Source organism: Salvelinus fontinalis, chromosome 33, assembly GCF_029448725.1.
Source record: "Salvelinus fontinalis isolate EN_2023a chromosome 33, ASM2944872v1, whole genome shotgun sequence".
Taxonomy (NCBI): domain Eukaryota; kingdom Metazoa; phylum Chordata; class Actinopteri; order Salmoniformes; family Salmonidae; genus Salvelinus; species Salvelinus fontinalis.
Genome location: NC_074697.1, coordinates 28,024,179 through 28,049,290, shown reverse-complemented (window position 1 = coordinate 28,049,290; position 25,112 = coordinate 28,024,179). Strand labels below are relative to the sequence as shown.

Sequence of the window (25,112 nt, the reverse complement as noted above, 5' to 3'; positions counted from 1 at the left end):
AATTACAATTATTTAATCATATAAGCATAAAGTACAACTTGAACAAAAAAAAAGTTGTCAACTTGAAAAAAAATTGCTTTACAATTTGTAAAACAAGGAACACTTCCAACTATTGATAAATGAGGAACAGAAAAACATCATCAGGAATTAGTTCTGAGATATAAATGGCCCCATCAACAAGAAGTCAACAAATTATTTTGCTTCCCACAAACAAAAGGTGCCCTCAGGCAACTGCAGCTATAAAATGGAAACAGTAATTGATTGCTTTCCTAGCCAATCCAATGAAGGACTGAACACATGCAGTGTCTGTTGTTTGTCTGTGATTCAGTCATCCTAATGTAAAACCTCCTGAATAATTAAGTTGTTATGGGCCACTATTTGGAGAGCGAGCTGTATGAAATATTTAATGGAGGAGCAAAGATGGCAGTGGAACTGCCTAATGCAGAATCCCCTGTTTGGCCAGAAGTATCTTCACGCACATAGCTCGCCATACTGTAGACCTTTTACAAGAACAAAGGTGATGTTTAATTATTTTAATCTACATTCACCAGGTCCACGCTAAAAAGTCTAGCTGACTTTGTATCTCCCATTGGGTAAAAAGGAAAACATTAGTGCTACATCTTCAAACGAATATGATCAGACACTTCTTCATTTACCTTTTGTAAAGAACAAGGTGATTCAGGTAACCAATGTAGACACTCCCACAGGCTGCAGCTATTTAACTGAGAGACTGGACTCAGTGGAGACATGAGACCTATTAATGAATAATGAGCGAATCAGGAAAGGACTCTGATCTGGAGTGACAGACAACTCCTCCTGTCTGGGAGTTAATACCCAGGGAACGTCAGTCTGTCTGCCCCAGAGAAGTCTAGCCTATCAGGAATGCCCCTGTTGCCATGTGACCAGTCAAGACCCCACCAGTAAAAGCATTTTTATTTATTTAATCTTTATTTAACCAGGTAGGCCAGTTGAGAGCAAGTTCTCATTTACAACTGCGACCTGGCCAAGATAAAACAAAGCAGTGCGACAAAAACAACAGAGTTACACATGGGATAAATAAACGTACAGTCAATAACACAATAGAAACATCTGTTTACAGTGTGTGCAAATGAAGTAAGGAGGTAAGGCAATAAATAGGCCAATAGTGGTGAAGTAATTACAATTTAGCAATTTACATGTGCAGATGAGGATGTGCAAGTAGAAATACTGGTGTGCAAGAGCAGAAAAACAAAAACAAATATGGGGATGAGGTAGGTAGTTGGTTGGATGGGCTATTTACAGATGGGCTGTGTACAGCTGCAGCGATCGGTAAGCTGTTTTGACAGCTGATGCGTAAAGTTAGTGAGGGAGTTATAAGTCTCCAATTTCAGTGATTTTTGCAATTCGTTCCAGTCATTGGCAGCAGAGAACTGGAAGGAAAGGCGGCTAAAGAGGTGTTGGCTTTGGGGATGACCAGTGAAATATACCTGCTGGAGCGTGTGCTACGGGTGGGTGTTGCTATGGTGACCAGTGAGCTGAGAAGGTGGAGCTTTACCTAGCAAAGACTTAGATGACCTGGAGCCAGTGGGTTTGGCGACGAATACGTATTGAATCCCTGAGCTGACAAGGTAAAAATGTCGTTCTGCCCCTGAACAAGGCAGTCAACCCACTGTTCCTAGGCTGTCATTAAAAATAAGAATTTGTTCTTAACTGACTTACCAAGTTAAATGAAGGTACAAATAAGTATGGGGCTTTGGTGACAAAACGAATGGCACTGCAATAGACTGCATCCAATTTGCTCAGTAGAGTGTTGGAGGCTATTTTGTAAACGACATCGCCGAAGTCAAGTTTTAGTCAGTTTTACCAGGGTATGGTAAAATGAGTGCGAAATAGGATGCCAATTCTAGATTTAACTTTGGATTGGAGATGCTTAATATGAGTCTGGAAGGAGAGTTTACAGTCTAGCCAGACACCTAGGTATTTATAGTTGTCCACATATTTTAAGTCAGAACCATCCAGAGTAGTGATGCTTGTCGTGCGGGCGGGTGTGGGCAGCGATCGGTTGAAGAGCATGCATTTCGTTTTAATATGAGTCTCGAAGGAGAGCAGTTGGAGGCCAGAGAGGGAGTGTTGTATGGCATTGTCCAAAGAAGGGCCAGATGTATACAGAATGGTGTCGTCTGCATAGAGGTGGATCAAAGAATCACCCACAGCAAGAGCGACATCATTGATACGTCATGTAGTCTGTACTAAGTGAAGGAGATTGGAGGAGCGAATGAGGTGCTTGTCTGCAAAATAGAATCACCTTCCTCCAAGACGAATAGAGGTACGTTTAAAAGGCACATTCAAAATGAATAATATCAAAATTAAAAATTAAAATGAGCGCATTATGAGTTTTAGGGCTCCCGAGTGGCACAGCGGTCTAAGGCACTGCATCTCAGTGCAAGAGGCGTCACTGCAGTCCCTGGTTTGAATCCAGGCTGCTTCACATCTGATGCACAATTGGCCCAGCATCATCCGGGTTTGGCCGAAGTAGGCCATCATTGTAAATAAGAATTTGCTCTTAAAACCTGTTGATGATAGGGGGCGCTATTTACACTTTGGGGGAAAATCGTTCACAATTTAAACGGCCTCATAATCAATTCTTGCTCGTACAATATGCATATTATTATTACTATTGGATAGAAAACACTCTCTAGTTTCTAAAACCGTTTGAATTATTTCTCTGAGTGAAACAGAACTCCTTCTGCAGCACTTTTCCTGTCATGGAGTAAGATTTCATAAATCCAGGTCCCTGTTCTGAGATCAGTTTATAAGTCCCCATGCAAGCTATGAGGGTACATGCACTGCAGACGCCTTCCTCTAGATGTCAGTAAGCGGTGAGACTTTGAATGGAGTCGATTGCGCAATCTGGGACCTTATAGACCGTGGAACAGGAAGTACCGTTCTTTTCAACAGTGCGCTTGGCGCATGCAGACATCAGAATGGCGTCCTGCAAACGCTTTCGTTTTAGTATTTCTATATCTCCAGTCATGTTTTTATTCGTTATAGGTGTTAAAGACATCATAAGGTAGTTAATTTAAACCGACTTATAGCAGTTTATAGCAGTTTATTGCGATTTTCTGGGATTTCTTTGCCATGCGCTTCACGAGTTGGACACCACTCCAGTTGGCGGCTAACGTTTAGCGGCTAATTCGACCGGACAAGAGGACATCTTTCAACCCAAAGACGATTGTTTTGAAGAAATGACACCTTGCCCAAGATTCTGATGGAAGCTCAGCTAATAGTAAGCAGTCTGTAGCCATAGTCAATCAATCAATAATATAATAATTATTTTAGCAAAAAAAATTATTTTTAATTTACAATCCGTGGAAGCTATGAGAATAGGAAGATTCAAATCTTTTGTGAAGCATCACAGCACAGTTGAAAAATATATGGCAAATAAAAATCCGAAATGGATGATGTTGGAAGATAGATGGGAAAGGTTGAGTGGAGCTGAAGGGTGGGACTAATAACAATATAAACAATGTAGGGCATACGGGATCTGTGAAATGTGTATAGGTGCGGAGCTATTGTGAAATAGCACAGTTACAAGTGGAAATCAAACTGGATGGACAACAGAAATAGAGGAAGGACTAAGAACAAACAAGAGAGAACTATTATAAAGTAGACTGTGTCTGTAAAATGTGTATAAGATGTATAAATTGAAGGTAAAAACAGAAATGTTTATCAGTTTACTCCAATTGGGGGATCGGTGGTAGGGTTTGCGGGGAATAATAATAAAGGTATACTCTTTAAAAAAAGTATGTATGTCTATGTAGGTATGTGTATGTATATATGTGTATATGTATGCATACGTGAATGGATATATATATTTACCCCCAAAAATATGGGGGATTGGAAATGATGCAGACAATTACATTGGAAGCAACATTCTTTCCGCAATATTAAGCTGATCCACACCCCATTAAAAAAAATAAAAAATAAAAAAATAGTAAGCAGTCTTTATGCTGATAATTCATTGTTCTGTGGAAAAATGTCAAATGCATGAAACGCCATTTCCTGCAGTGTAGCCTTGCGTTATCGCAGACTGTATTGCGCAGTAAGGTTAATTTAAAAAATGTAATTCGGCGATTGCATTAAGAACTAATTTGTCTTTCAATTGCTGTCCAACCTGTATTTTTTAGTCAAGTTTTGGAATAGTTTTCGATAAGAATAGGTGTCTTTCCAAGATGGCGCCGGACAGATTGCTTGACGTTATGGACACTATTTTCATTGTATAAGCACGATTTGTGCCGCTAAATATGCACATTTTCGAACAAACTCTATATGCGTTGTGTAATATGATGTTATAGGACTGTCATCTGAAGAATTCTGAGAAGGTTAGTGAAAAAATTCATATCTTTTGGTGGTTTATACGCAATGGCTATGTTTGGCTTGAATCAATGCTATTGTGAGCTATTGTGATGTTTGCTATTGTGCTAAGCTAATATAACGTTATGTTGTGTTTTCGCTGTAAAACACTTAGAACATCTGAAATATTGTCTGGATTCACAAGATCTGTGTCTTTCAATTGCTGTACGCTGTGTATTTTTAAGAAATGTTTTATGATGAGTAATTAGGTAATACACGTTGGTCTTTATAATTGCTCTGGCTGCTTCGGGGCTATTTTTGACGGTAGCTCTGATGGTAGCTGCAATGTAAAACTGATTTATACCTCAAATATGCACATTTTTCGAACAAAACATAGATTTATTGTGTAACATGTTATAAGACTGTCATCTGATGAAGTTGTTTCTTGGTTAGTTTGGTTGGTTCTTGGTTAGTTAGGTTGGCTTTGTGCATGCTACCTGTGCTGTGAAAAATGTCTGTCCTTCTTTGTATTTGGTGGTGAGCTAACATAAATATACGTGCTGTTTTCGCTGTAAAACATTTTAAAAATCGGACATGTTGACTGGATTCACAAGATGTGTATCTTTCATTTGCCGTATTGGACTTGTTAATGTGTGAAAGTTAAATATTTCTAAAAAATATTTTTTGAATTTCGTGCTCTGCCTTTTCAGTGGAATGTGGGAGGAGTTCCGCTAGCGGAACGCAGGGGCTAGACAGGTTAACTGGCTTGCCTAGTTAAATAATAAAACTTTTTTTTTTTTTTATGGGTTCATGGCATTGCACTCACACTGACACAGGTGATATCATGGTACTATATTCAGTTATCAGACAACTGTGGCTTCTGGTGGATTGCTTCAGTACTCTTATCCACTGCAATAAGATACAGGCCATTATGCACTCAGTGAAGTTGCATACGTACACAATAGCACTTTAAAACAATATATTTAGTTCCCATTGCAAAAGTAAATGTTTTCTCCAGATCCAAACATTATTCCTGTTCTCATGAGTCACAAATCTTAATTAATGGATTCTTGAAAGTCGGGACAATCCTTGTCCGGCATGGAAACTAGATTTTATACTAGATTTTTTAATATATTTTTTGCATTATTTGAGCTTAAAATACATTTAGGGGAATTTTATTAGAGCAAAGATTTGCTTTTGGAATTGTCCAAATATTTTCAATATTATTCATTTCCATGTCGGCTCTATGCCCGGAAATGCCCTTACAAAGGATCCCAATTTCAAACTCTCCAAAAAAGTGTTTAACATTTTTAAAAACAGGCAATAATGAATACTAACTGAAAAAATATCTTATGTAGTTTCTTCCAATAGCCCTCTCTGACTTTAAATAATATTTCTCTCAAAACTAGGAGATTTGGTCAACTCTGTCAGATTTGTCTAAAATCCTAAATATATCATGAATGAGCAGGGACAGTGTCACGTTCCTGACCTGTTTTCTGTTGTTTTTTATGTGTGTGATGGTCAGGGCGTGAGTTTTGGGTGGGCAGTCTATGTTTTCCGTTTCTATGTTGGTTTTGGGTTGCCTGGTATGGCTCTTGATTAGAGGCAGGTGTTTTGCGTTTTCCTCTAATTGAGAGTCATATTAAGGTAGGGTGTTCTCACTGTTTGTTTGTGGGTGATTGTCACTGTGTCTGTGTTTGTTGCACCACACGGTACTGTCTCGTCTCGGTCGGTCCTGTTTATGTGTTCCTCATTTCATGTAAGTTCATAGTTTAGGTCTGTCTAGTTCGTTTTGTTGTTTTTGTAAAATGATTCAAGTGTTCTTCGTGTGTTTAGTTTCGTCTTGTTAAATAAAGTTCATTATGTATTCACAACCCGCTGCGCCTTGGTCAACTCACTCACCGAAAGAGAGCCGTTACAGACAGCTTCACCATAAGGACCCCTTCTTCATGTCCTCATTACATGTAGTGCAACAACTTATGGTCTGTAAAGTTCTCTCCTTTTGATAGATTTAAACAAACAATATTAAAATCACCATTGTCACAACCATAAACTGTCAACTCCATCTGCCGAATAGTTTAAGATAGGACATTATATGATTAGGTTTTAGAGTCATAAAGAAACTGAGGAAAAACTTTGTATATTACTTGATTGAAGAAGAAATATTTTATTTTTGTCAACTCCGTAAAACATCAACTCCAGATTTTTGTCTAAAGTCAACTCCGTCAGAGTGCTGAAAGATCTGATAGAATGGTTATATTTTTAGAGGTTGTTTTGAGTATTCATTGTCAGCCCCGTCAATGGCTTGTCAACACACTGATGGCTAACCCTCTTAATATCGATCTTTTTGTCAATATATTTTAACATTGTTGCAACATATGCTTAAACTACTGACTTATTTGCTGTGTTAGACCTAAGGGTTATTGTTTGCTTTCTAAATGTTGTTTTATGTTCTGAATCTAGAAGAACATGTCAAAATGCTAACGAAATTAGCCTTGGAGCATTATCATATCATATTTGAACAATCTAATGTTAGAATTAAACAATCAAGGCCTTTATTAAACACTTGTTGGACAATAAATATTTGTCTGATGGGGTTGACATCAATCCAGTTGCATTTTATAAAACAATTAAAGAATTAGGACGTTGTTCCTTTACATGGTGTGATAGCTGATACTTCTGTCTATCAAAATATATAATTCAAATGTTATTAATATTCAATATCTTGATATTTTTTATCTCTGAACTACATCTGGTAAGAATAACATCCTTGTAAATAGTCATTGGACACCACCTGTCTGTTGTGCTCTGTGTGCTGGAGGTTGTATGAGGTCAGCTTGCTAGTTGCTCTCCTCACTGTGGTGCTGATCAGAACGACAACCCCGACTAACAAAATCAAGCCCAACAGAACTCCCAGGACTATGGTCGCCACTTTCCAGCCTTCTCCCGGGGCCGTTGATATCTGGGAAACTCCTACAGGGGAAAAAACGAATGTTTGGTCAATGTCTATAAGTAACTACTGAAAGGACAATATTAGATAAGCAGCATCCCACACCAAATAAAACAGAAGAAATTAGTGAAACCACAACTAAGTCACATACATTAATTGAACAGAACAAACACCATCGCCATGTTATGCCAATTCACACAACAAAAAATTATGTTTTAAACATACTTTTCAAGGTAGTTATGGCGGTTGTGCCCAGGTGTTGGCAGATAGTGTCCTGTAGAGCAGTCTGGAGAGCTCTTTCATCATCGTAAATATTCCCATTAAAACCACACATCATCCTAACTACCACACTACCCTTCTGAAAGCCCACCACTGTCATGTCAAAGGATGGCTCTGACAGAACACGCCGTATTCTGGGGACAACCTGGATTTAAAAAAATAGTAAAGTAGATGTCTATTTGAAGAAATTGTTACGGAAAAGAAACCATAGTATTTTAAGATAGCATATTTAAGACATAATGATAATTACAAAGCTATGCACTTACAGTTGTTACGATCTTTGTAGAGGCATACGCCCAAGCATCGCTCCCTGGGTCGTACAGAGAGGAATTGAAGATCCAAGAGTTTAACTTTGCTGTTAATTGGAAAACATTCCTCACTGAGGGAAGCAGAGAGAGTTGTTATAATAAGCTGTAGGTCATCATGACTCAGTCAGAGGCACAAAAAGGCCTCAGTATTACAGATTCCTCTTTCTCTGAATACCGTATGTGAGATCTGAAGAGTTGGTATGATTTCAGAACTTACGTGAGCAGAGAAACTTGGACGGAAGACACTGATTTTGGGATGAACAAAGTTCATTTTCTTGATCAAAACAGTCCACTGGATCTAGAGTGGGTAGATTTTGATGACATGTAGATGTAATGTAACCTATGTGTAAGATACTTAAGTAAGGAATTGACACAGATACATTTTGAGGCAGAGGACGTTAGTGTACCTATGCACAGCTTCCCAGGATTAACAGGATTCTGATCTATCAAACCAGGATAGCAGCTACACTGCTGGCTGCCTCCAGGACCAACCACACACTGAGCACGTGATGAACACAAGCCTTTGCATGGATCTGCACCTGTAGTGATATTTCCTACAAAATAGTGAGTGCAATAGTGGTAAATACTGCTTAACTGGAGGTACTTACTAGTGTATTACAGGGTAATAACAAATGTTATTCCACTGGTAGTTACTCTTGTATAAAGTACTTATTTAATGTAAAGTGTAGCACACATTTCAAGCAACAAAGTTATTTTACTCTTGCAGTCGGTACCCAGTACGGTTGGATTTTGGTCATAGAATTCTGCCTTGCATTCACATGTATGTGAAGGTCCCTCTCTGACACAGCTGGCATTTTTTGAGCATGTGTAACCTCCTCTTTGACAGATATCTGCCTCTGTAATAAAGTAATAAATTAAGTTACTAAAAGCCACTAAATACACATGGCGATATGATAGCCACCTGGTGTGTAGACTTGTTTTATACCTAGACATACAAATCTATCATTCAATTGATCCAAAGCATCAATATTTATGTTACTTCTTAAATATTTATTCCGAAATCACTTGTTTGATTAACTAGCATAGAAAATATCATTGTACGTAGTTATTGGAATTGAACCTTTTACAGAGGTGATATTCAGATCCACTCCGAGTGCAGATGAATTCAGCACATTAATGACGCTTTATGTTTATCTGTTTATGTTTATATTTATATTATGTTTGCTGAAATGTATTTCTTGATACTGCAGGATAAGTACTCAATAATCAGAGTGTATATGGTTCCAGGAGTAAGGTCTGAGAAAACAGCTTTGGTGGCTGAGGTCTCACTCTGGATTGAGTTTGAACCAGACTCCAGCTTCACCTTGTACTGTATTTGCTGGTCCAGGTTAATACCTGTCCAACTCACACTGATTAACATACTGGTGGCATTCTCCAGCCTGATGACATTCACCAGAGTTTCTGACACTGAAAACAAATTACAATAAATAAAGATAAAATAATTCTGTGTATGTACAGCAATATTTTCACACATTTCAATAGTCTTTGGTATTAATTTGTAAGTTAAAAAATAAATAATTCTATACTATGTCTACTACTTTTTTTATTAAGAATCATATTCTCAAAAACCATCATAAGATGATGAGTGCATATAATCTTACCGCATTCTGCAACAGTGGTTTTGGTTGTTGTCAACAAAGTAGTGTCTCTGAAAGTTAGTCCCTGTGAGGGAGTGGAGGGAGTGGATACTGCTACAAATGTTGAGGTTTTTGTTATTACTGTAGTAGTAACACTTGTTGATGGCATTATTGGTCTTAGAGTAGTGACATCACTTGTGACTGTCAATGTAGCATTGGGAGTGGTGGCATCACTTGAAGTGACTGTAGACGTAGTTGAAGGAGTGGTGGCATCACTTGAAGTGGATGTTGATGTAGTTGAGGGAGTGGTGGAATCACTTAAAGTGACTGTAGACATAGTTGAAGGAGTGGTGGCATCACTTGAAGTGGATGTTGATGTAGTTGAGGGAGTGGTGGAATCACTTAAAGTGACTGTAGACATAGTTGAGGGAGTGGTGTCTTCACTTGAAATGGGTGTTGATGTAATATTACTTGAAGTCAATGTAGTAGTGGTGGTATCACTTGAAGTAACTGTCAATGTAGTTGACTGAGTGATGGCATTACTTTGAGTGACTGTTGGAGTGGTGGCATCATTTGAAGTGGGTGTTGATGTAGTTGAGGGGGTTTTGGCATTACTTGTAATGAATGTTGATGTAATATCACTTGAAATGACTGTTGATGTCGTTGAGGGAGTGGTGGCATAACTTGAAGTGGGTGTTGGTGTAGTTGAGGGAGTGGTGGCATAACTTGAAGTGACTGTTGATGTAGTTGAGGGAGTGGTGGCATAACTTGAAGTGACTGTTGATGTAGTTGAGGGAGTGGTGGCATAACTTGAAGTGGGTGTTGGTGTAGTTGAGGGAGTGGTGGCATAACTTGAAGTGACTGTTGATGTAGCTGAGGGAGTGGTGGCATCATTTGAATTGACTGTTGATGTAGTGATGGCATCACTTTGCGTGACTGTTGATGTAACTGAGGGAGTGGTGGCATCACTTGAAGTGACTGTTGATGTAGCTGTTGATGTAGCTGAGGGAGTAATGGCATCACTTGATGTGACTGTTGATGTAGTATCACTTGAAGTGACTATTGATATAGTTGAGGTGGTGGTGGCATCACTTGAAGTGACTGTTGAGGCAGTGGTGGAATCACTTGAACTGGGTGTTGATGTAGTTGAGGGATTGGTGGCATCACTTGAAGTGGGTGTTGATGTAGTTGAGGAAGTGGTGGCATCACTTGAAGTGACTGTTGATATAGTTGAGGTGGTGGCATCACTTGAAGTGACTGCTGAGGGAGTGGTGAAATCACTTGAAGTGACTGTTGATGTTGTTGAGGGAGTGGTGGCATAACTAGAAGTGACTGTAGACGTAGTTGAAGGAGTGGTGGCATCACTTGAATTGACTGTTGAGGGTGTGGTGGAATCACTTGAAGTGACTGTTGATATAGTTGAGGTGGTGGCATCACTTGAAGTGACTGCTGAGGGAGTGGTGGAATCACTTGAAGTGACTGTTGATGCAGTTGAGGGAGTGGTGGCATAACTTGAAGTGGGTGTTGGTGTAGTTGAGGGAGTGGTGGCATAACTAAAAGTGGGCGTTGGTGTAGTTGAGGGAGTGGTGGCATCACTTGAAGTGGGTGTTGGTGTAGTTGAGGGAGTGGTGGCATAACTAAAAGTGGGCGTTGGTGTAGTTGAGGGAGTGGTGGAATCACTTGAAGTGACTGTTGATATAGTTGAGGTGGTGGTGGCATCACTTGAAGTGACTGTTGAGGGAGTGGTGGAATCACTTGAAGTGACTGTTGATGCAGTTGAGGGAGTGGGGGCATCACTTGAAGTGGGTGTTGGTGTAGTTGAGGGAGTGGTGGAATCACTGGAAGTGGGCGTTGGTGTAGTTGAGGGAGTGGTGGAATCACTTGAAGTGACTGTTGATGCAGTTGAGGGAGTGGTGGCATCACTTGAAGTTGGTGTAGATGAGGGAGTGGTGGAATCACTTGAAGTGACTGTTGATATAGTTGAGGTGGTGGTAGCATCACTTGAAGTGACTGCTGAGGGAGTGGTGGAATCACTTGAAGTGACTGTTGATGCAGTTGAGGGATTGGTGGCATCACTTGAAGTGACTATTGATATAGTTGAGGTGGTAGCATCACTTGAAGTGACTGTTGAGGGAGTGGTGGAATCACTTGAAGTGACTGTTGATGCAGTTGAGGGAGTGGTGGCATCACTTGAAGTGGGTGTTGGTGTAGTTGAGGGAGTGGTGGAATCACTTGAAGTGGGCGTTGGTGTAGTTGAGGGAGTGGTGGAATCACTTGAAGTGACTGTTGATATAGTTGAGGTGGTGGTGGCATCACGTGAAGTGACTGCTGAGGGAGTGGTGGAATCACTTGAAGTGACTGTTGATGCAGTTGAGGGATTGGTGGCATCACTTGAAGTGACTATTGATATAGTTGAGGTGGTAGCATCACTTGAAGTGACTGTTGAGGCAGTGGTGGAATCACTTGAAGTGACTGCTGAGGGAGTGGTGGAATCACTTGAAGTGACTGTTGATGCAGTTGAGGTGGTGGTGGCATCACTTGAAGTGACTGCTGAGGGAGTGGTGGAATCACTTGAAGTGACTGTTGATGCAGTTGAGGGAGTGGTGGCATCACTTGAAGTGACTATTGATATAGTTGAGGTGGTGGTGGCATCACTTGAAGTGACTGTTGAGGCAGTGGTGGAATCACTTGAACTGGGTGTTGATGTAGTTGAGGGATTGGTGGCATCACTTGAAGTGGGTGTTGATGTAGTTGAGGAAGTGGTGGCATCACTTGAAGTGACTGTTGATATAGTTGAGGTGGTGGCATCACTTGAAGTGACTGCTGAGGGAGTGGTGAAATCACTTGAAGTGACTGTTGATGTTGTTGAGGGAGTGGTGGCATAACTAGAAGTGACTGTAGACGTAGTTGAAGGAGTGGTGGCATCACTTGAATTGACTGTTGAGGGTGTGGTGGAATCACTTGAAGTGACTGTTGATATAGTTGAGGTGGTGGCATCACTTGAAGTGACTGTTGATGCAGTTGAGGGAGTGGTGGCATCACTTGAAGTGGGTGTTGGTGTAGTTGAGGGAGTGGTGGCATAACTTGAAGTGGGTGTTGGTGTAGTTGAGGGAGTGGTGGCATAACTAAAAGTGGGCGTTGGTGTAGTTGAGGGAGTGGTGGCATCACTTGAAGTGGGTGTTGGTGTAGTTGAGGGAGTGGTGGCATAACTAAAAGTGGGCGTTGGTGTAGTTGAGGGAGTGGTGGAATCACTTGAAGTGACTGTTGATATAGTTGAGGTGGTGGTGGCATCACTTGAAGTGACTGCTGAGGGAGTGGTGGAATCACTTGAAGTGACTGTTGATGCAGTTGAGGGATTGGTGGCATCACTTGAAGTGACTATTGATATAGTTGAGGTGGTAGCGTCACTTGAAGTGACTGTTGAGGGAGTGGTGGAATCACTTGAAGTGACTGTTGATGCAGTTGAGGGAGTGGTGGCATCACTTGAAGTTGGTGTAGTTGAGGGAGTGGTGGAATCACTTGAAGTGACTATTGATATAGTTGAGGTGGTAGCATCACTTGAAGTGACTGTTGAGGGAGTGGTGGAATCACTTGAAGTGACTGTTGATGCAGTTGAGGGAGTGGTGGCATCACTTGAAGTGGGTGTTGGTGTAGTTGAGGGAGTGGTGGAATCACTTGAAGTGGGCGTTGGTGTAGTTGAGGGAGTGGTGGAATCACTTGAAGTGACTGTTGATGCAGTTGAGGTGGTGGTGGCATCACTTGAAGTGACTGCTGAGGGAGTGGTGGATTCACTTGAAGTGACTGTTGATGCAGTTGAGGGATTGGTGGCATCACTTGAAGTGACTATTGATATAGTTGAGGTGGTAGCATCACTTGAAGTGACTGTTGAGGGAGTGGTGGAATCACTTGAAGTGACTGTTGATGCAGTTGAGGGAGTGGTGGCATCACTTGAAGTGGGTGTTGGTGTAGTTGAGGGAGTGGTGGAATCACTTGAAGTGGGCGTTGGTGTAGTTGAGGGAGTGGTGGAATCACTTGAAGTGACTGTTGATATAGTTGAGGTGGTGGTGGCATCACGTGAAGTGACTGCTGAGGGAGTGGTGGAATCACTTGAAGTGACTGTTGATGCAGTTGAGGGATTGGTGGCATCACTTGAAGTGACTATTGATATAGTTGAGGTGGTAGCATCACTTGAAGTGACTGTTGAGGCAGTGGTGGAATCACTTGAAGTGACTGCTGAGGGAGTGGTGGAATCACTTGAAGTGACTGTTGATGCAGTTGAGGTGGTGGTGGCATCACTTGAAGTGACTGCTGAGGGAGTGGTGGAATCACTTGAAGTGACTGTTGATGCAGTTGAGGGAGTGGTGGCATCACTTGAAGTGACTATTGATATAGTTGAGGTGGTGGTGGCATCACTTGAAGTGACTGTTGAGGCAGTGGTGGAATCACTTGAACTGGGTGTTGATGTAGTTGAGGGATTGGTGGCATCACTTGAAGTGGGTGTTGATGTAGTTGAGGAAGTGGTGGCATCACTTGAAGTGACTGTTGATATAGTTGAGGTGGTGGCATCACTTGAAATGACTGCTGAGGGAGTGGTGAAATCACTTGAAGTGACTGTTGATGTTGTTGAGGGAGTGGTGGCATAACTAGAAGTGACTGTAGACGTAGTTGAAGGAGTGGTGGCATCACTTGAATTGACTGTTGAGGGTGTGGTGGAATCACTTGAAGTGACTGTTGATATAGTTGAGGTGGTGGCATCACTTGAAGTGACTGCTGAGGGAGTGGTGGAATCACTTGAAGTGACTGTTGATGCAGTTGAGGGAGTGGTGGCATCACTTGAAGTGGGTGTTGGTGTAGTTGAGGGAGTGGTGGCATAACTTGAAGTGGGTGTTGGTGTAGTTGAGGGAGTGGTGGCATAACTAAAAGTGGGCGTTGGTGTAGTTGAGGGAGTGGTGGCATCACTTGAAGTGGGTGTTGGTGTAGTTGAGGGAGTGGTGGCATAACTAAAAGTGGGCGTTGGTGTAGTTGAGGGAGTGGTGGAATCACTTGAAGTGACTGTTGATATAGTTGAGGTGGTGGTGGCATCACTTGAAGTGACTGTTGATATAGTTGAGGTGGTGGTGGCATCACTTGAAGTGACTGCTGAGGGAGTGGTGGAATCACTTGAAGTGACTGTTGATGCAGTTGAGGGAGTGGGGGCATCACTTGAAGTGGGTGTTGGTGTAGTTGAGGGAGTGGTGGAATCACTGGAAGTGGGCATTGGTGTAGTTGAGGGAGTGGTGGAATCACTTGAAGTGACTGTTGATGCAGTTGAGGGAGTGGTGGCATCACTTGAAGTTGGTGTAGTTGAGGGAGTGGTGGAATCACTTGAAGTGACTATTGATATAGTTGAGGTGGTAGCATCACTTGAAGTGACTGTTGAGGGAGTGGTGGAATCACTTGAAGTGACTGTTGATGCAGTTGAGGGAGTGGTGGCATCACTTGAAGTGGGTGTTGGTGTAGTTGAGGGAGTGGTGGAATCACTTGAAGTGGGCGTTGGTGTAGTTGAGGGAGTGGTGGAATCACTTGAAGTGACTGTTGATGCAGTTGAGGTGGTGGTGGCATCACTTGAAGTGACTGCTGAGGGAGTGGTGGATTCACTTGAAGTGACTGTTGATGCAGTTGAGGGATTGGTGGCATCACTTGAAGTGACTATTGATATAGTTGAGGTGGTAGCATCACTTGAAGTGACTGTTGAGGGAGTGGTGGAATCACTTGAAGTGACTGTTGATGCAGTTGAGGGAGTGGTGGCATCACTTGAAGTGGGTGTTGGTGTAGTTGAGGGAGTGGTGGAATCACTTGAAGTGGGCGTTGGTGTAGTTGAGGGAGTGGTGGAATCACTTGAAGTGACTGTTGATATAGTTGAGGTGGTGGTGGCATCACGTGAAGTGACTGCTGAGGGAGTGGTGGAATCACTTGAAGTGACTGTTGATGCAGTTGAGGGATTGGTGGCATCACTTGAAGTGACTATTGATATAGTTGAGGTGGTAGCATCACTTGAAGTGACTGTTGAGGCAGTGGTGGAATCACTTGAAGTGACTGCTGAGGGAGTGGTGGAATCACTTGAAGTGACTGTTGATGCAGTTGAGGTGGTGGTGGCATCACTTGAAGTGACTGCTGAGGGAGTGGTGGAATCACTTGAAGTGACTGTTGATGCAGTTGAGGGAGTGGTGGCATCACTTGAAGTGACTGTTGATGTAGTTGGGTGAGTGGTGGAATCACTTGAAGTGACTGTTGATGTAGTTGAGTGAGTGGTGGCGTCATTTGAAGAGGGTGTTGGTGTAGTTGAGTGAGTGGTGGCGTCACTTGAAGTGGGTGTTGGTGTAGTTGAGGGAGTAGTGGCATCACTTGACACGGATGTAATGTATGTGACAACTGTGAATAAAAACAACAATGTATCTATTTGAAGAGAGTCGCACACTCTATATATAAACTCCCAGTAATTTATTGGGTAAAACACCAACGTTTCGGCATCACTGTGCCTTCTTCGGGGTAATTTCATGAATGCTTGAAACAGGTTGTGTAGACAAACAGTGCAATTATTGCAACCAATGACAATAGTCAGGGGTGTGTCATTATTATTAGGTTGATTAGTATGAATTAAGTGTTATTGTGACATGTAATCTCTTAGTTCAACCATAATGCATAATAAGCATCATCAACAGGGGGAACATGTTGGGTGTACGCTGTTAAGCTGGATAAATAGAAAGAATAGTACACCCCCCTCCCCCTTTGCCCTCAGAACAGCCTATATTTTCTGGGGTATGGACTCTACAAGGTGTCGAAATGCTGGCCCATGTTGACTCCAATGCTTCCCACAGTTGTGTCAAGTTGGCTGAATGTCCTTTGGGTGGTGTACCATTCTCAATATACATGGGAATCTGTTGAGCATGAAAAACCCAGCAGCGTTGCAGTTCTTGACACAAACCGCTGCGTCTGGCACTTACTAGTATATCCTGTTCAAAGGCACTTCAATCTTTTGTCTTGCCCATTCACCATCTGAATGGCACACAAACACAATCCATGTCTCAAGGCTTAAAAATACTTCTTTAACCTGTCTCCTCCCCTTCATCTACACTGATTGAAGTGGATTTAACAAATGACATCAATAAGGGATCATTGCTTTCACCTCGAGTCAGCTGGTCAGTCTATGTCATGGAAAGAGTAGGTGTTTAATGTTTTGTACACTCAATGTAGTATATTAACAATTACTAAAACGTCACACTGCTCTTTACTTTTTAAATGTCATTCAAATACTTAGCATTAGTTCATTTTAAACTGCTTTGACCTCAGTGGACAGTGGAAAGCTGAGTCATAAACTACAGTCTACTTAAAGTTTATCACCTAGGAAACAACTGGGTTAAAGTTATCAGTTATCAAATTAAAAGCTTCATGAAACCATACATAAAACATGTAACAAAATTTAACAGAGATCTATTATTTTTTGCACATAAGGTCTCTATTTATTATTTTGTCATCTGTGTCATCATGCTGTCGATTTATTCAGTAATAAGGAAAGGATGGACAACAAAAACGTTTTGGTTCCAGCTACTATGCAACATAATTAAATCAGTGGTACTTACATAACATAAAGGCAACCTTGATAAGCCAAGAGGATATTCTTTCTTGCATTTTAAAAAAATATATTTTTCTTTCCCAGGCACATCTCCTTTTAACCCAGCCCAGATAGCCTGCTATGTGATGTGAGGCAGAGATGATTTCCTTGTTCACAGGTGAAAGGCAAGGTGTGTATGGCAATCTGTTTTGTTTGGAACAACCCATTTTGCTCTCACATTTAAGTATAACATGTAGGATGGATCAGGGAAGTGTTGAATTCACAAAGAGACCTTTGATATGTTACAACAGGACTGAGGGTGGAACACCATGGTAACCAGTTTGTCATTAATTAGAAACTTTGCATGATGCAACCCCCTGGTAAAAACATTGATGGAAATATTAAAACAGGCTGCTTACAAAAACTCAACCTCAGCTTTGCATATTGTAGACCGTACCAGCATCCCGGAGTCGCCTCTCCACTGTTGACGTTGAGACTGGTGTTTTGCGGGTACTATTTAAGGAAGCTGCCAGTTGAGGACTTGTGATGCATCCGTTTCCCAAACTAGACACTAATGTACTTGTCCTCTTGCTCAGTTGTGCACCGGGGCCTCCCACTCCTCTTTCTATTCTGGTTAGGGCCAGTTTGCGCTGTTCTGTGAAGGGAGTAGTACACAGCGTTGTACGAGATCTTCAGCTTCTTGGCAATTTCTCGCATGGAATAGCCTTCATTTCTCAGAACAAGAATAGACTGACGAGTTTCAGAAGAAAGTTCTTTGTTTCTGGCCATTTTGAACCTGTAATCGAACCCACAAATGTTGATTCTCCAGATACTCAACTAGTCTAAAGATGGCCAGTTTTATTGCTTCTTTAAATCAGAACAACAGTTTTAAGCTGTGCTAACGTAATTGCACAAGGGTTTTCTAATGATCAACTAGCCTTTTAAATTGATCAACTTGGATTACGCAACATGTCATTGGACCACAGCAGTGATAGTTGCTGATAATAGGCCTCTGTACGCCTATGTAGATGTAAAATATGTGCCGTTTCCAGCTACAATAGTAATTTACAATTACTACACTGTATTTCTGTTCTATTTGATGTTATTTTAAATTTAAATTTTTGGGGCTTTTCTTTCAAAAACAAGGACATTTCTAAGTGACCCAAAACTTTTGAACAGTAGTGTACATATACTGTAAAAGTATTTTGTAGTGTAACTATCAATTTTAATGTTCCAATTATTCCAGCTCCAAACTATTTCAATGACTGATTACTAATTAAACAAGGGTATTGGTGGAGAAATCATGCTAATTGGTAGAGAGAAGTTATTGTTTTGTTCCACACAGCAAATCCTTTAACAGATCACCTTGAAAAGGCTCCTGAACACAATAGGCCTGATGGTGTTACTATAGGAGAGTGGGAAATGTGATAATTATACTGATTTAAAAAGAGTCACAATATGATAATGATCAGGTATTTTTAAATTTAACCTTTATTTAAAGTTAAGAACAAATTCTTATTTACAATGACGGCCTAACCCAGACCAATGGTGCACTGCCCTATGGGACTCTCAATCATAGCCAGATGATATTCAGCCTGGATTCAAACCAGAGACTGCGGTAACACCTCATATTGAGATGCAGTGCCTTACACTGCTGCTCCACTCGGGAAACACAAAATCAAACACCAAGAGGCAAAATGATTTTTCTAGTTGGATATAGTCAGCAAAGGGCTCTCAATAGACATATTTTCATATAGGCTACCGTTAATGTAGTTGGAAGCAAATTTGAGGAAGCTTTCAGAGACATTCATCTATGCCCCTGTAGGGCACGGTCCACAGTGTGGCAGTCAAAGTTATTTTCATCACTCTTTGTGCCTACAGGGCATTAAATGGATACTTTGGGATTTTGGCAATGAAGCCCTTTATCTAGTTCCCATTTTTCTTGTAGACTTTCAGTCATTGAGCTAACGCTAACAGCATTGGCTCGCGAAACTGGATCTAACTTCCTTCATACAGGACACAGTGACATAAAAATGGTAGGCTATCCAAGAGTTCATCTGACTCTGTGGAAGTAGATAAAGGGCTTCAATGCCAAAATCCCATAATGGATCTTCCACTGCAGAAGCACAGAAAAGCATGGCTTAGAAATGATGTGACTATAGTATCTTCATAGTAAAATTCACACTGCTCAGTGAAAAAAGAAAATACATCCAGTGTTTTGTGGTTTGTGATGATACTAGATTATCTCACATAACAGCACAGTAATTTGCATGTTTGTTTTAATGGAAATGTTAACACTGGAACACAAAATGTACAGTCAAAGCCAGAGAAATAGTTTTACTGAATTGACATGAATCTCCTAATTGAGTCCAAATTTCTATGCAGATTATTCCCCTGCTTTGTATTTGTTTGTATTCATTCGAGTTATTTTCTATATATTTTAGCATAGGCTACATATATACATGATATTTCATAATTTATGATTCATGACACGCATGTCATAAATTTTACTACAGCGTAGAAGAAGAAGTTTAATGTGACCATGGCATCGAGAAACTGCGATGGATGAGGAGGAGACCTGGCTGATGACTGTGGCACGTTTTTGGAGCTTGGAAGCTTGGAAAGTCCAGAGATAGCTAGACTAGTAAATTGGGCTAAAGAACAGAAGGTGGGTATTGGAGAAGCTGTACAGCGGATGAAGACGCGGCATGAGCATGGTGAACAGATAGACATGGTTATGGACATTGAGGAAGAAAGAGAAGAGCCGAGTGCATTGGGCAGATGTGTTGAGGATGTGTATTCTGCTGTCTCTGAAGGCTTAGAAATTGAACCGGAATTACTTGTGGTGGGTGGCAGGTGTGGTAAAGAGCATCGCCCCGATGGTCATGCAAAGGATTATTCAGGCCCATTGGGAGTGGAGGTGGAGCAACTAAAATGTTTAATTCCCTGTGTGACGCCGCCCGTTTGGTGCAACACAGACCCAGTGGCAACGATGGTGAAACTGAGAGGACACTGTCTGTCCTTTTGAATTTTTACCTGATAAAGTCATATTAGAATATGTCAGTTATCCAGTGAGAGCTTTTGTGCCGAACCCACTAAGGTGTTTCAGATGGCAAGTTTATGGTCATGTTGCAGCAGTGTGTTAGAGGGAGATTCCGAGATGTGAGAAGTGTGCAGGAGGGCATGGGACAAAGGAATGTGTAGTATTGGTGAAAAAAACAGTGTGCGTCAATTTTGCTGGGGATCAGAAGTGTCTGGTGCGAGAGAGACCGGTAGAGGTTGCCAGGGTCAGAGTAGAACAGAATGTGTTGTATGCTGAAGCAGTGAAGAGAGTAGAGGATGATATGGGTGGCCAAGGGTAAGTAGTAGGCCTAGGCCAATACAGAGTGATACGAATTTGTGCTTCAGTAAGGTTGGCTTCTTAGAAGCACACAAGATCTCCCTCTGTAGGATGCGGTGATCTTCAGTCCACTTCCGTCAGCTCAGCAAGGTAGGGAGGTACTCACAGCTCCAGCGAGACCAGAACTTGCTGGTGAGACTCTGCACTTGTCTTCACTAGCGCTTGAAGAAATCTGTCATAAATCTCCAGGAGGAGTGGGTGAACTAACATTTTGGGTAAGTAGCATAGCAGGAGTCAGGATGAATGGGGAGTCTGGATCGGTGAAGACAGGAACGAGAGGTCTGGCGTTGATTACAGCTGTGACCTCAGCCATAGGGGTGCACAGGACTTTTTGTGAGAAGTGAAACTTGTTTTGTAGCAGCATGGAGTTGAGAATTGTGTGCGCCACCCCAATCATGTGCTCCCAGGCACCTCCAATGTGTGAAGAGTGAGGAGGGTTGACTTCCCATGTACAGCCTCGTTCATTGAGGTAGTTCTGGACACCAGGCCTCTGATGTTTCTCCTTTCCGAGTTCCAACCTCTTACAGTCCCCTATGCAGTTTGTGGAACAATCTGATCTTTGCTTATTTGCTGGTCTACAGATGGCGAAGAAACTCCTGAGGGCATTGATGTATCTGGAGGTGTCCATGGACTCGATGACTTTGATGTGCACTGCCCTCGTGCTCATGCAGGTGAACAACATCACCCAGCTTTGCGTTGAGCTTGACCTCTTCTGGTACAGCGAACAGTGACTGTCCAAGGGCCGAAGACATCCAACCCCAAGTATATGAAGGGAGGGGTTGTCTTGAGGCTTTCGGGAGGCAGGTCTGCCATTCTGTTGCTCATTTTCCCGCAGAGCTTCCACTATGTGACACACTTGTGTAGTGCAGAGCTGATGAGCCTCCTTCCCCCAACAATCCATAGGCCTGCTGCTCTGACTGCTGCTCCTGTGAAGTGGCGGCCCTGATGTTTCACCTGTTCATGGTTTTGCCGTACTAGCAGTGTAGATACGTATGTGGTTGTGTCTTGATAGGATGAAGGGACTTTTTCTTACTACTGTCCAGCTGTGCATGTTTCAGACGGCCTCCTATTCTGATGAGACCTTCGTCCAGGATGGGATTCAGCTTTGTGAGTCAACTGATCTTAAGGTCTATTTTCACTTCAAATGCAGTGAACTCCTCAGAGTAGATTTCTTTTTGAACTGACCTGATGATGACTTTCTTGGCTTGAGACAGCTCTTCTGGAGTCCGAGTTTGTTGCGCTGATGCCAACCTATGCATTTGGTAGGTTGGCCCATCGAGTCTGACTTGTGTGAGCGAGCAATGTAGATGAGGAATGAAACGGCTCTCAGTAGTGAATTCCATGTGGAGAAGCGCTCAAAGTGTTCTGATGTAAGCTTTCTGTATCTGGTTTGCGTGATGAGGCTTGTTACCTGGGGCTGAATTCGACATCCAAGCCTGGACTGACCAGCTCGAACAGATCTTGTGTCTTTGGCTGAGCATGATCAGGTTTGTACAGGAACACTGGTCCTGTGAACCATGACGTACTGGTGAGATGGGAAGTGGGAACTGACCTTGGTGTGGTCAATGAGATTGTGTTCTGTAGGTACGTAGTGCCACTGCTCCGGCCATGTTGATGGTCAGATGTGTTGGACTCTTGTGCACATACAGATAGCGTTTAGTCTCATTGTATATGTACCGGAGGATCAATCAATCAAGTTTATTTTATATAGCCCTTCGTACATCAGCTAATATCTCGAAGTGCTGTACAGGGACCCAGCCTAAAACCCCAAACAGCTAGAATGCAGGTGAAGAAGCACGGTGGCTAGGAAAAACTCCCTAGAAAGGCCAAAACCTAGGAAGAAACCTAGAGAGGAACCAGGCTATGAGGGGTGGCCAGTCCTCTTCTGGCTGTGCCGGGTGGAGATTATAACAGAACTATGCCAAGATGTTCAAAAATGTTCATAAGTGTCAAGCATGGTCAAATAATAATCATGGATAATTTTCAGTTGGCTTTTCATAGCCGATCATTAAGAGTTGAATAACAACAGGTCTGGGACAGGTGGCGGTTCCATAACCGCAGGCAGAACAGCTGAAACCGGAACAGCAGCAAGGCCAGGTGGACTGGGGACAGCAAGGAGCCACCACGCCCGGCAGTCCCGACGTATGGTCCCAGGGCTCAGGTCCTCCGAGAGAAAGAAAGAGAGAAGGAGAAAATTAGAGAGAGACAATATTTTCAAAATGTTCATAAATGACAAGCATGGTCAAATAATAATCAGGAATAAATCTGTTGGCTTTTCATAGCCGATCATTAAGAGTTGAAAACAGGTAGGGGTTCCGTAACCGCAGGCAGAACAGTTGAAACTGGAATAGCAGCAAGGCCAGGTGGACTGGGGACAGCAGGGAGTCGTCATGCCCGGTAGTCCTGACGTATGGTCCAAGGGCTCAGGTTCTCAGAGAGAGAGAAAGAAAGAGAGAACGAGAGAACTAGAGAAAGCATACTTAAATTCACACAGGACACTGGATAAGACAGGAGAAGTACTCCAGGTATAACCAACTGGCCCTAGCCCCCCAACACAAACTACTGCAGCATAAATACTGGAGGCTGAGACAGGAGCGGTCAGGAGACACTGTGGCCCCATCCGAAGATACCCCCGGACAGGGCCAAATAGGAAGGATATAACCCCACCCACTTTGCCATTACTTTGCTGTCACAGTATAAATTGATGGTGTCTAGTTTGAGGTCTATTTCATCTAGCATGAGCTCTGCCATTTCTACTACCAACACTGCTCCACATAGTTCGAGCCGGGGTATAGTAGGATCAGACTGAGGGATTAGCCTGGCTTTCCCTAGAATGAAGCCCACATCTTGGAAGTATCTAAAAACACACGTAGCTCTGTGTGTTCTTATTTGAGAGGGAGTTTGTGGTGTAGGTGCGTGGGATATGAAGCTGCTTCAGATCCTGTAGTGAGTCCCTCCATGTTTCCCATTCTTTCAGCTTTTCTTCAGAGATTGGTGAATCACAATCGCAAGTGTCTGAGGAGAGTTCCCTGTATGGTTACCGGAGCTACCCGTCTGAGAGTGTCGAAGATGCTATTTACTGTTGACAGGCCTCAGCGACGCGTGAATGGTATGTCATTGACTGATGCTCTGAAGGTAAAGGGGTCCTTGCTTATTTTCCAGCATAATTCAAGACTGTTGCATGGGCGTGGTTTCTCCTCCGAGCCCTAGGTCTTTAATGCCCTCGGCATGATCTTCTGGGGGGGAATGCTTCCATCATGGTTGCACTGTTTAATGCGAACTTGCGCAGTCGTATGTTTAACACTGCTAGCGATGTTTGTGTTCTCTGTAGGAAGCCGATGGCCTCTGTCTGTGGGCAGAGACTTGAGCCCGTCATCGACATAGAAGTCTCTCCACAAACTGTCAGGTGCCTGCCCCATTGTCCTGTTCACCTTCTTCAGCTCGCCTGAGCCTGTATATGGCGACGGCAGTAGATGGGCTTTTGCCGAAGACGTGGAATCTTCATCCTGTACTCGATGTCTTTTTGTGACGTTGTTTTCTCAGTACCAGAGGAATCTCAGGTAGTTTCTGTTATCTTCTCACAATGAAACAATTTAACATCTGCTGGATGTGTGCTGTTATTGCTACAGGTTCTTTCCTGAAGCGGTTGAGAACTCCCAGGAGGCTGTTGTTTAGGTTGTACTGCTGTGTACTGGAGTCAAAAACCACGCTAATCTGGCTTGGCTTTTGTGGATGGTAGACCCCAAAGTTCAGCAGGAACCAACACTCATCTCCATCATTCAGTCAAGATAGCCAAGATCATTTTCCGGTTCGATGTAAGTTCAATACGGATGTGTGTATGCAGAATAGAGGCAATAACATGAGGTGGTGCTTTGAGAAAGCTAACGAAGATGGGTGGGACAAAAGTTATCATTGCAGGGGTCTGTGAATGAGTGCGCTGAGGCAGTAATGTCTGTAATTATAACAGCTGCAGATGTGATCGTTCCAGTGGGTTCGGAGGGAAGAAGATGGCGGGTGGTGCCATGGTGGACAGATGAGTGCTCAAAGGTGGTGCAGGAAAGGGATATAGCTCCACGGGTACTTAATGGATTGACAGAAACGGAGTATCAAAGAAAGAGCTCAATGGCGAGAAGAACGATGAACAAAAAGAAAAGGGAGAAATTGGGGGACGTCTGTATAACTGGATTATGGACTTCCTGTTCGATCAGGTCATACGGGTGAGGGTGTGGTCAGATTTGTCAATGTGGTGTTGTGGAAATTCTTACACAGAGACACTCAGTCAATCTTGATATGAATAATTGTTTTTGTCAGCGTGCTAGAGAGATACCAACCAACTCAATGCACCAGTGACAAGGTTGAAATAGACATTCTTAGTTGTATGAGTTGTCATAATTAAGCAGTCAGGTTATGCATGTATAGCTGTGAAGCCACCTGCTGTATTATTTGAGTAACTGCATTCCCGTGAGTATCTATATACAGCGCTGGAAAAAATTAGGAGACCACTGCAAAATGATACGTTTTACTATTTATAGGTATGCGGTTGGGTAAAATTAACATTTGTTTTATTCAATAAACTTCTGACAACATTTCAGTAGACAATAAAAATAGTCATTTAGAGCATTTGTTTGCAGAAAATTAAAACTGGTCAAATAAC

The 25,112-nt window shown here is 42.3% G+C and overlaps 1 protein-coding gene across 1 annotated transcript; it reads right to left on the bottom strand.

Moving 5' to 3' along the window:
* Positions 1-7,078: 7,078 nt before the first annotated feature.
* On the bottom strand, positions 7,079-21,140 carry LOC129831567 (mucin-2-like). Its single transcript, XM_055894925.1, has 5 exons — positions 21,038-21,140; positions 13,242-15,878; positions 9,663-10,415; positions 9,160-9,297; positions 7,079-7,305 (listed from the first exon to the last, which is right to left on the bottom strand). The coding sequence occupies exons 1-5, from the start codon at positions 21,138-21,140 to the stop codon at positions 7,079-7,081; spliced, it is 3,858 nt and encodes a 1,285-aa protein (XP_055750900.1).
* Positions 21,141-25,112: the final 3,972 nt, after the last annotated feature.